The sequence below is a fragment of the Chiloscyllium plagiosum genome, unplaced genomic scaffold, assembly GCF_037043375.1.
Source record: "Chiloscyllium plagiosum isolate Xiang-an unplaced genomic scaffold, Cpla_swu_hap1 HiC_scaffold_19, whole genome shotgun sequence".
In the NCBI taxonomy this organism is placed as follows: Eukaryota; Metazoa; Chordata; class Chondrichthyes; order Orectolobiformes; family Hemiscylliidae; genus Chiloscyllium; species Chiloscyllium plagiosum.
In genome coordinates, this window is record NW_028270157.1 from 14,019,109 (window position 1) to 14,031,333 (window position 12,225).

At 42.9% G+C, this 12,225-nt stretch overlaps 1 protein-coding gene across 1 annotated transcript in view; it reads left to right on the forward strand.

The window, feature by feature from the left end:
- Positions 1–1,578: 1,578 nt before the first annotated feature.
- Positions 1,579–12,225, forward strand: part of rassf3 (Ras association domain family member 3) — a 212,528-nt gene continuing 201,881 nt past the window's right edge. The window contains exon 1 of the mRNA XM_087997032.1: positions 1,579–2,030. Within this exon, the coding sequence (XP_087853158.1) occupies positions 1,718–2,030 (313 nt within the window). The 5' untranslated portion in view covers positions 1,579–1,717. The remainder of the gene's footprint in view (positions 2,031–12,225) is intronic.

Consider the following 12,225-nt stretch of genomic DNA (forward strand, 5'->3'; position numbering starts at 1 on the left):
CAGCCGCAACATGACCTCCCAACTCCTGTACTCAATACTCTGACCAATACAGGAAAACATACCAAACGCCTTCTTCACTATCTTATCTACCTGCAACTCCACTTTCAAGGAGGTATGAACCTGCACTCCAAGGTCTCTTTGTTCAGCAACACTCCCTAGGACCTTACCATTAAGTCCTGCTAAGATTTGCTTTCTCAAAATGCAGCACCTCGCACTTATCTGAATTAAACTCCATCTGCCACTTCTCAGCCCATTAGCCCATTATTGATTCAAGATTACCTCGTAGTCACGGTGCAGACTGAGACCATTTGACTCATTGTGTCTGCACTGGGATCTCTGAGCATTTTGTGGCAAACGTCTGCCTTTCTCCCATAACCCTGCTCATTGCCTCCTGTTTAGGAAAAAAAATTCAATGGCCTCATGAATGCCTCAATTGATCCTGCCTCCATTACGCTTCCAGGTGGTGCAGTCCATATCCTAACTACTCGCTGAGCGACAGGACATTGGTTAGGCCACTGTTGGAATATTGTGTGCAATTCTGGTCTCCCTCCCATCAGAAGGACATTGTGAAACTTGAAAGGGTTCGGAAAAGATTTACAAGGATGTTGCCAGGGTTGGAGGATTTGAGCTATAGGGAGAGGTTGACCAGGCTGTGGCTGTTTTCCCTGGGGCATCGGAGGCTGAGGGGTGACCTTATAGAGGTTTACAAAATTATGAGGGGCATGGATAGGATAAATAGACAAAGTCTTTTACCTGGGGTGGGAGAGTCCAGAACTAGAGGGCATAGGGTTAAGGTGAGAGGGGAGAGATTTAAAAGAGACCTAAGGGGCAACTTTTTCACACAGAGGGTGATGCAATTATGGAGTGAGCTGCCAGAGGAATTGGTACAATTACAACCTTTAATAGGCATCTGGATGGGTATATGAATAGGAAAGGTTTAGAGGGATATGGACCGGGTGCTGGCAAATGGGACAACATTAGGTTAGGATATCTGGTCGGCATGGATGAGTTGGACCGAAGGGTCTGTTTCCGTGCTATACAGCTTTATGACTCTATGGCTATGATGGGCCAAAGGGCCTCTGCCATGTATGATTCTATGAATTTTTTCTATCATCCTGGGGTTTACATCTTTTGCAACAGCCTTTGAAGATTTCCCCACCTTCGTTCAGAATCTGTTGAGGAGTGGGAATCTGTATGAATGTTGGAAATCTGAAACAGAAACAGGAATTGCTGGAGAAACTCATCAGGTCTGCCAGCATGTGTGGCGAGAGAAGCAGAATTAACATTTCCAGTCCAGTATGTCGAGTGTGTATATTAGAGTTATTCAAAGCATTTCCAATCTTGTTGAAAGCATTCTGAGCAGACCCTCCAATGCATGTCAGCCTGACTTTTCCAGACACTGAGAACCAACTTTTAGCCTCCACATCTTTTATTAATTTTTTTAAAAATGTTAATTAAACACACCCCTTGTCGCATGATTAAGATGTGAAATAACGCACAGTGACTTCCTTGAGTGGGGACAGACTGCAGAGTGCAACAGTGAAATCTGATCTCATCTGTCACTGGGTGTAACGCGCCTGGTCTGGACACTGGGCTCTCTCTCTCTCACTGTCTCTGTCCAAACCGTGTGTTGTTGGGGGATCAGAACAAAGAGTCAAAACAAAACATTTCAGAGGTCAAAGAAGCAAAGGGAAGAGAGAGAGAGAGAAGGAAGGAAATGAAAGGTTTGAAAGTGTCCAGGAACGGGCTGGGTATTCCTGCACAACATCCGCTCTCCAACGGTAAGAGCATCAAGAGGGAGCCGCGGCTCAGGGCGCCTCGCCGGGATGGCAAGGAGGAACACAGCCCCCTGGGCAAGGGACGGAAGAGATACCGACCTCCCGACGTGAGGACCATCTTCCGCGACGTTGAGGAGCCCAGGCTGAGGGAGGAGAGAGGGCAAGACCATCACTTCACCCCCCTGGTGTCTGACAATGTCTGGTGTGACCGCTGCTGCCACTTTGTGTGTGGTCAGTTTCTGAGGTGTACAGGTGAGTGAGTGGTCAGTTTCTGAGGTGTACAGGTGAATGAGTGGTCAGTTTCTGAGGTGTACAGGTGAGTGAGTGGTCAGTTTCTGAGGTGTACAGGTGAGTGAGTGGTCAGTTTGTGATGGGGCTTATCATTGCCAGTGGTTAAGTGAGAACTCAAATATCAATTCCTAATGAACAATTTAGGCTCTATTCAGTTTCTGTTCAGTTAAAGGCAGACAAACAAAACATCAGTTCGCTTTACAACCAAACTTTTGGGGAATCAGAATGAAAACAATCTGGGGATCTCCTCAGTTGGGTGGTTGTTTATTGCTGATCCCTAATTCAGAGAATCACTGAATCCCTATAATGCAGAAAGAGGCCATTTGGCCCATCAAGTGTGCACTAAGCCTCTAAAGAATACCCCACTCACACCTACCCCATTCCCATTACTCCACATGGAGTATTTTTTTACCACGGCTAATTCCCTTAACCTGCACATCCCTGGACACGACATGGCGTGTTTTAGCATGGGCCAATCCACCTAAGTTACATATCCTTTTGGATTTTGGAAGCAAACTGGAGCACCCAGAGGAGACACATGCAGACACGGGGAAAATGTGTCCTTGAGAAGGTGGTGGTGAGCTGCCTTCTTGAACTGCTGCAGTCCCTGTGCTCTGGGTTGACCCACCATCTCCTTCGGTGGGGGGGTTGTGTTTTGGGAATTTTGACCCCGCCGCAGTAAAGAAAACGCAACATATTTTCACGCTCAGGATGTGGAGTGGTTTGGAAGGGAAATTGCAGGTTGTGGTGCTCTTATGTGCCTGCAGCTCTGTTCAAGGAGGCCTGACAAGAGTGTGTCCTTTCCTTGCTGGTTATTAACTCGATAAATGCTGGAGAGTTTTCTGGGACTATTATCACTGGACCCAAGGAATGTTCTGGGGGCCTGAGTTCGAATCCTGCCACGGCAGATGGTGGAATTTGAATTCAATAAACATCTGGAATTAAGAATCTACTGACTACTATAGATCAATTGTTGGAAAAATTAATCAACTTCCTTTTGGGAAGGAAACTGCTATCCTTATCTGGTCTGGTCTACTTGTGACTCCAGACCCACAGCAATGTGGTTGACTCTCAACTGCCCTCTGGGCAATTAGGGATGGGCAATAAATGCTGGCATCGCCCTGTTACAGGATCTCCTAATTCTGTGTTGTGCACTTACTGAAATTTCGATTCACTAATTGGCTTGTAGGTAAGAAATGCCCACCATGCTACCAAACCCAACTCACCATGGGAATTTGGGGTACTGTTAGAATTTTGGGTTTCTGGTACAGTTTTGAGGTTCTCCCTCGAATTTAATTTCTTCGCTCAGTCTATACAGAAGTGACCCTTTGTTCATCTTTGACCGTTTCAGTCATCTGACCTCAAAACAGCAATTGTAGTCTAGTCATGTCGTCTGAAGATTTCAGGGAACATTTTATGGGGCATCACATACTGGGTCATTTTTAGAAAGAAATCATTAAATCAGCACAGAAGGAGGCAATGCAGTCTATTGTGCTGTGACTGACTCCTAGTTGTCTGCAGCCCAGTAAGTTGCTCATGCTCAATCATTGGTCCAACTCCCTTCTTAACATTAATCACCATTTCAGGTAGGATGTTCCAGGTTCTCTCCCCAAAAGAATGATAGAAAAGTCTCTTAATCTTAATCTGCTGTTGGAGCTATCCCAAATGATCTAAAATCTGTTCAACCAGTCACCTGAGGGAATAGCGCTTTCCTATCTATTTTTATCAAGTATTTGTTCTTGGGGTAACAGCATTAGCAAGACAATAGTGTGTAATTATTCAGGGTCATGAAGACATAACCCCAGAGTATAACAAAACAAGAAATATGGGGTGGAAGTCGACCGTTGGATCCATCAAACTCATTTCCTTCAGGACAATTATGGCTGAACTCAAGAGGCGAAACATCTGTCCATCTCAGCTTTAAATATATTCAATGATGGAGCATTTACAATTCTCTGAGATAGATAATTCCAAAAGTTTGCAAACCCTTTGAGTGAAGTAATTTCTTCACATCTGACTGTCAATGTAATACCTTTATTTAGAAAGGGAAGGAGACAACAAACAGGCAACTGTAGGTCACTGAGCTTATCGTCTGTTATTTGGAGTCTATTATAAAGGATGTAACACAGAGCTTTTATAAATACAGTAGCGCCTCGACTTACGAACTTAATCTGTTCTGGGACCCGATCAGTTCGCGAACTGAATCAATTTTCCCATTGTTCGGATATTCAAAGCACACGTAGCAAAGCAGAACAATGACAATGAAACCACAGGCGTTTTGCTTTCATACCTTGAATTTCGTACGTACGTTGAAGCAAAATTTTATGTACAATCCTGTTCGTAAACCGATTTGTTTGTGAATGGGGTCGTTCATATGTCGAGGCACTATATATAATATAGTGAATAGCAGAGTCAGTGCATGAAGGGTGAATCATACCACAAATTTGCTAGAATTCTTTGAAGATGTAACAAACAGGTTAGACAAAGGGGAAGGAGTAGATGTAATATATGTGGGTTTTCAGAAGGTGTTTGATAAGATGCCACACATTAGGCTATTTCCTAAGATAAGACCCCATGGTGTTGGAGTTGGATGTTAATATGGACAGAGGATTAACTAACTAATAGCAGCCAGAAAGTTGGAATAAGGATGGCATTTTCACCATGGCAATCTGTAACTAATGGAGAGCCACAGGGATCAGCACTGGGGCCACAACCATTTACATATATTTCAATGATTTGGATACGATCACTAAGTTAGTAGATGACAGAGCAATAAATGGGAAGGCAAGTCATGAGGGTGACACAAAGAGACTTCAGATGAATATAGACAAATTGAGTGAGTGAGCAAAATCTTGTCACATGAAATGCCATGTCATAAAAAGTGAGGTGCTGCACTTTGGCGGGAAGAATAGAGGAGCTGGATTTTATTGAAATGGAGAAAGACTGCAGAAAACTGCAGAACGGAGAGGTTTGGGAATCTTTTTGCACGTATCTCAAAAAAACTAGCATCTAAACTCGGCGGGTATTAGGGAAGGCAAATGGAATGTTGGTTTTTATTTAAAAGGGAGTTGAGTATAAATGTAGGGAGGTTAGAGTTCTCAAGGGCAACTAGGGATGGATCATAACTGCTTGCCCAGCCAACACTGCCCATGTTATATGAATTAAATTTAAAAGTGTAGGAAGCTGTGTTGGTGGCCCTTGAAGACAGAATCCTTGTATTGCAAGGAAAACTCTTTGAACCTGTGTCTTGTGCCAAATCCCAACTTTTCATCCATTAGAATTCACCTCCATTTATTTTGGTCAGCATCTTTGACAGAAATTAACCTTGTCGTTTGCCTTCTGCTATTTTAACTAGTATTTCTATTAATCAAAGCACACAACTGCCCAATTTACCTGTCTATTGGAATCAAATCAACAGAGAACACTGACTACATTCTTGTACCTAACAAGAACTAATTTTTGCTACAAATAAATCAATTCTACTCACGATTCTATTCAATTCCAATCAATTCTCAACAGTTATGAGCTAACAATGTGTAGCTTTACTGGTTAAAACTCTAATCCACCTTTAACATCCTTACTCAGACACACACACCGTGGGCAGCATGGTGGCACAGTGGTTAGCACTGCTGTCCCACAGTGCCAGAGACCTGGGTTCAATTCCTGCCTTAGGCGACTGACTATGTGGAGTTTGCACATTCTCCCTGTGTCTGTGCGGGTTTCCTCCCACAGTCCAAAGATGTGCAGGCCAGGCAAATTGGCTATGCTAAGTTCCCTGTAGTATTAGGTGACGGGGTAAATGTATGGGTGGGTTGCGCTTCGGCAGGTTGGTGTGGACTTGTTGGGCCGAAGGGCCTGTTTCCACACTGTAAGTAATCTAAATTAAAAGCAAATTTTATTGGTGGGGGGAGAATTTCTGAAGAAGCACAGTTCAGTAGCACCAATCCTTTGGGTTTGCTGATATGATCTTTATGCATCCCAAGAGCTTCTGTTTTTCAATCTCCTTTCGCCAGGAAGCACAGGACAATTGGTATGCTAATTACAAGGTTTCATAGTTACTGGATAAAGCAGCAGATTGCAGCAACTGGTGGGAGAAAATAGCGAGGTTGTTTCGGGTACTTTCTCTGAAGAGACGTGCATCGCACACTTCCAGCGGTTTGAAGGCATCTCCCACTGTATCGTTCACACCCCCTAACTGTTCAACTGCCCAGAAACCAATCAGAGAGTTGTCAGAGTTGATGACCTTTGGCATCGACCAGCAGCAGGTACCTGATTGGTTTGTGCAACAGTGATAGGTGCACAAACCAATCAGGTACCTGTTGCTGGTTGAATTTCACTCTGCACCCCCCGTGCCATGCCACCTTATCTCATCTTCCCCCACTCTTACAAAGCAGCAATGTAAACACGACTTACAATGAGTTCCAGCAACTTGATTTTTAGGAAGTGCAGTAAAAACTCTACTGTCCTTTTTTTTGTAAAGTATTTTTGTCCACAATCCAAAATAAAGAAAAATAAAAGAAATGTGGTCTTTACGCAAGTATCTGCTGCCTTCTGGGTGGTGGGGCTCGCAGGTTTGAAAGATGCTGTTGGAGCACCTTGGGCTAGTTACTGCAGTAGCATCTTGTGGATGGTACGCACTCATGCCACTGTGCATTGCTGGTGGAGGGAGTGAATTGGAGAGGATGGATGTGGTGCCAATCAATTTGGTTGCATTGTCTTGGATGATGTTGACATTCTTGAGTGTTGTTGGAGCTGTACTCATCCAAGCAAGTGGGGAGTATTCCATTGCACTCCTGCCTTGTGGCTTGTGGTTGGTGAATGGGTGAGTTACTCACCGCAGGAATCCCAGCCTCTGACCTGCTCTTGTCAGCCATTGATTCCAGCGAAATGGTCAATGCATAAACCCTCATGAATTCAATTGGAATTTTATTCTGATTGACAAGTCTCAATCTGCACCTCTGCCCTCTGTTACACCATGCCCTGCTCATGTGAACGACTTTGTGAATCTGATTTATTACAAGTTTAATTTCACAATAGCAGAGCATTGTGCTCTATATTTATGCCATACAAACATACCTGCAGTTTCTGGAATGCCATCATTGCAACTGTTGCATTCCTATTCAGTTGTTAAGTATGTCTTCATTGCAAATGGCAAGAATTGGTTGCTGCGCTAATTGATGAGATGCTCCTCCCTCCTGGCTATTTACTCATCTGAAGGCTCAACCTTACTTCCCTTGGGCTAGTGTGTGAACCACAACTTCCTGGCAATGATGAGGCTGACATAGTGCCTACTTTTGGAGCCTGATTGCGTTGTAGGACAATTACCTGTATTCTATTTCAAGGAGTTATCCCTTGGAGGAGTGAATTTGCCCCCATTTGTCTGAAAATAGCCTGGATTCTCTTCAAGGTAATCTATTCTGTATAGATTTAATTCATTTATTTTGTATGCTATTTTATATTTGTTCTCTAGTCAAAAATGTAGAATTGAAAGGGTGCAAATGCAACAGCTGTGTCTGTGCAGAGACAGAGTAGGCCACTTTCTAGACTAGGGTTACATAATCTTTATGTTTAGAGATGCTCTCTGTAAGTAACTGCAATTATACATTCTAGGCCTTGCTAATCCTTTAGCCTCAGTTTTCTAGCCTTATGACCACACACTTCAGAGAGAAAGTCTTGTGTGGGTCGTGCTTGGTATTATTAAATAAAGGATGAGATTTCAAACAGGATGAAGGAGCAAAATGACCTGCCAGTATTTGTGCACAAAATGCTACAATATGTCACAGTGAACCAATAGCTTCTCTTTTTTTAAAAAAAGATTTCAAACTTTCAGTTATTGGCTGAAAGAATGACAGGAAAGTTTCATCACATTTTAACTTTTATTGTGACAAATGATAAACTTTTGACTAATTGCTTTATTGACAAAAACATACATTAAACTACAGGAAATATGCACTTATCTCACTCTGCAGAATTCCAGAGTTTCCTTTTAATAAATAGTTAACAGTTGCTGCCAGCTTCCAATAGCTTTCCATTTCCCTGTTTTACTGAGTAATAACCTTCAGTGACAGTCTCTCAGTTTTTGAATTGTTTCTCAAAGCCATCAGCAACTGTAAAAGCCTGTTTCAATTAATTTTATTTTCCCTGAACCAGGCAAGGGCACATCTCTCCAATTCTGTCAAAGACTGCAAGGTGTGTCCTTCACCTGTAATCCATCTCCCTCCCATCTCTGTGGTAACTTGCAAAGCTACAAAGCCTTTCCCTTGACTGTCCACACAAAACTGCTGTTTGTCTGTCTGTGACATCCATTAAACTGTAAAGAAGCCCATGACCTGATGACCAAAAATGGCCTTTTCTGCTCTAATCCCATTCCAATACGAAAGATCCCAGTGCAAAAGGTGATTAGCTATCCTTGATCCCAATTCACTTTCTCTCAGAAGTTAATGGATAATTTACAGCACAATTTTGGGTGGCACAGTGGTTAGCACTGCTGCCTCACAGTGCCAGAGACCCGGGTTCAATTCCCGCCTCAGACCACTGACTGGGTGTGGAGTTTGCACATTCTCCCCGTGTCTGTGTTGGTTTCCTCCGGGTGCTCTGGTTTCCTCCCACAGTCCAAAAATGTGCAGGTTAGGTGAACTGGCCATGCTAAATTGCCCGTAGTGTTAGGTGAAGGGGTAAATGTAGGGGAATGGGTCTGGATGGGTTGGTCTTCAGAGGGTCGGTGTGGACTTGGTGGGCCGAGGGCATGTTTCCACACTGTAAGTAATCTAATCAAATTGTGTACAATTCATATCTATTGAGACAATAACCATGATCTTATTGAATGCTGGATCAGGCTTTTTCATATTCGGGGAAGAGTCGAGATAGGACTGTGATAGAAAATGAGCAAATGTATCCGACCGGTTTCTCATTCACTCACTTTATCTGCTTGACCATAATCAGTGCCTGTGCACAACATGGGATGTCACATTCCATGGAGCAAATGCTTAAGAGAAGACGAAGCATTGGAATTAAACTGAATTAAAGCATTAAAATCACCAGATATGTAGCAACATCCAAATTTCAAGAGGATTGTTTTATAATTTTGACCACTGTTGTAATAAAAGCTGGGTGGGGGGTTGGTTAGCTCAGTTAGCTGGACAGCTGGTTTGTGGTGCAGAGTGGTGCCAAAAGCATGCGTTTATTTTCTGCACCAGCCATGGTTACCATACTCCTTATCAACCTCTTCCCCTCACCTGAGTACTGGTGACCTTCCAGTTAAAACACCACCAGGTTTCCATTTCTCTGATGTGGGAACAGCCCTCTGGGACTAGGGTGACTTCACTTTTTCATGTAATGTAGGATACGTGCACAAATTCCCTGTCACTCAGAGTTAACATTTCGAGTCCAGTCATCAGTTGTTGTGAAGGGTCACCAGACTTGAAGCGTTAACTTTGTTCACTCTCTACACAGATGCTCCTGATTTGCTCAGTTTCTCCAGCAACTCCTGTTTCTGTATGTTGTGTGTTATTGGTTGAAGGATAAATATAGAGCAGGATAGCAGGAAAAACACCTCGGTTTGTCCTCAAACTAGGGTTGTCTGAGAGATTTTCTCCCTACCTCTGACAGTGCAGCACTCCCTCAGTACCGCACTGAAATGTCAACCTCATGCTATCGCTCAGTTCCATACAGTGGAAGTGGGCCTTGATGGCTGAGTTAATGTTTATTGCCCATGCTTGATTGCCCTGGAAAAGATGGTGGTGAGCTGCCTTCTTGAACCACTGCAGTCCTTGCGGTGTGGATGCACTGATAACACTATTTGAGAGGGAGTCCCAGGATCTTGATCCAACGACTGAGGGAATAGTGACGTGAGTTTGGTAAGTGGTTTGGAGGGGAACGTGCTGACAGTGGTGTTCCCATGCTGTCTGCTGCCCTTATCCTTCTTGATCAAGGCCCTTGACCCAGTGAGCTACTGACTTGAAGTTCGAGTGCACTTCTTGAACAGTTAGAATAAAATTAATAATACAATATTGGCTGATTTGTGAAATTTTTTATGGTCTTTGCTTGCCTTGTAATAAGAAGTGATTTGTGTATATTTTAAAAAAAAGAGAGAACTGCAGATGATAAAAATCAGGAACAAAATCAGAAATTGCTGGAAAAGCTCAGCAGGTCTACCAGCCACTGTATAGGGAGATCAGAGTTAATGGTTTGGGTCCAGTGACCCTTCCTCGGAAATGATTTATACAAATGATCTGTGTCTGACTTCATCTGTGCAACTCAATAATTTTTCTTTCTTAATCTGCTAATGAAGTCAGGATGTGGAGGTGCTGGTGTTGGACTGGGCTGAACAAAGGTAAAAATCTCAACGCCAGGTTATAGTCCAACAGGTTCATTTGGAAGCACTAGCTTTTGGAGCACTGCTCCTTCACCCGGTGGCAGTGGAACAGGATCATAAGACACAGAATTTATCACAAAAGATTACAGTGTCATGCAACTGAAATGATATATTGAACAAACCTAGATTGCTGTTAAGTCTTTTAATCTTTTGGAATGGTTGCAGGTTTTGTTTCATTAATGTATAAATCCTTTTAAGTCACATTCTTGAGATAACTTAAGTTTTATAATAAAAACTTAAAGCAGTTTTACAAATTAAAATGATATCTCAGCTCAGACAATGCATTAAAGATAGGAGGTTAGAGTCTGTCTGTATTTGAACCTTGAGTCAGACTGGGTCTATTTCCAAAGTAGGAATTTATAAAATATGGCTTGCCTGTCTGCAGTTTGTGCGGGATTTCAAAGAATTGTTTAACCTCTGCTCTGCAACGAGGTTTAATAACAAATGAATGGTTGATTTTTTTTTCACTGAGTAGGCCATGGTGTAGAATAAGAATTATTGGGGTGTGTTTTTTCTTATTCTCTCATGGAATGTGGACATCTTTGGCCAAGTCAGCATTAGTTGTTCATGTTCAATTGCTACTGGACTGAGTGGCTTGCAAGGCCATTTCAGGGAACAGTGAAGAGTCAACCACATCTCTGTTGTGATTAAAGTCATTAGATTTAGATGAATTAAAGGTGATCTCATTGAAACATGTCAGAGTCTCGGGAGCTGTGGGGGAGTTTCTCCTCCTGTTGAACTCGGGCACAGTTTCAGAATGAGGCATCTCCCAGTTAAGATGGAGATAAGGAGCAGCTTTTCTTTTTCTCAGAGAGAGTCATTAGATCTCAGAGCAAAGTGGATGCAGGTCATTTTAATATATGAATAACAAGGGAGTCAAAGATTATGGTGACAGCCAGGAGATGGAATTAAAACCAGAAACTGGTCACAAAAGATTTACCAGGATATTGCTGGGGTCGGAGGGTTTGAGTTATAAGGAGAGGCTGAACAAACTGGGACTTTTTGTTTTCCCCAGAATGTTGAGGGGTGACCTTAGAGTTTTATAAAATCACAAGGGACATATATAAGGTGTATTGCAAAGGTCTTTTCCCTAGACTGGAGAGTTCAAACTAGGGGGCATATTTTTAAGGTGAGCAGGGAAAGATTTAAAAGGGATCTGAGGGACACCATTTTCACACACGGGGTGGGGGGGTGGGGGGTGGTTTGTATGCAGAATGAACTTCCAGAGGAAGTACTAGATGCAGGTACAGTTACAACATTTTAGACCCATTTGGACAGGTACATGAATAGGAAAGGTTTAGTGGGATATGGGCCAAATGGAGGCAAATGGAATTATTAAATTTGGGAAGATTGGTCAACATGGATGAGTTGGACTGAAGGTCCAACTTGGACTGATCCAATGCTCTATGACTCAAAATCATGATCTCATTGAGTGGTGAAGTAGACTGGAGACTGGTTAAGTGGCCTACTCTAGCTCCTATAGAAGTCAAGTGGGTTCAATGGCACATAGGCGATTGGCTCAAATAGACCAGGATCCAAGAAGGTGAGAAGGACAATAAATGATGGCATAACTGGAAGATCAAAAAGTGTGGTGACAGGAAATTTGGAACAGACGTGTACTTATACAATAGATTGGTTACCAGTTAATAGCTTTCTTGCTCCAAATCTGAGGGCTGTGTGCTCAGGTCCCACTGAAGAGCCTTGAGTACATAGTACGTTGATACCAGTGAATATTGAGGGTGGGCTGCACAGGTGGAGCTGCCACCTTTTGGACCAGATATT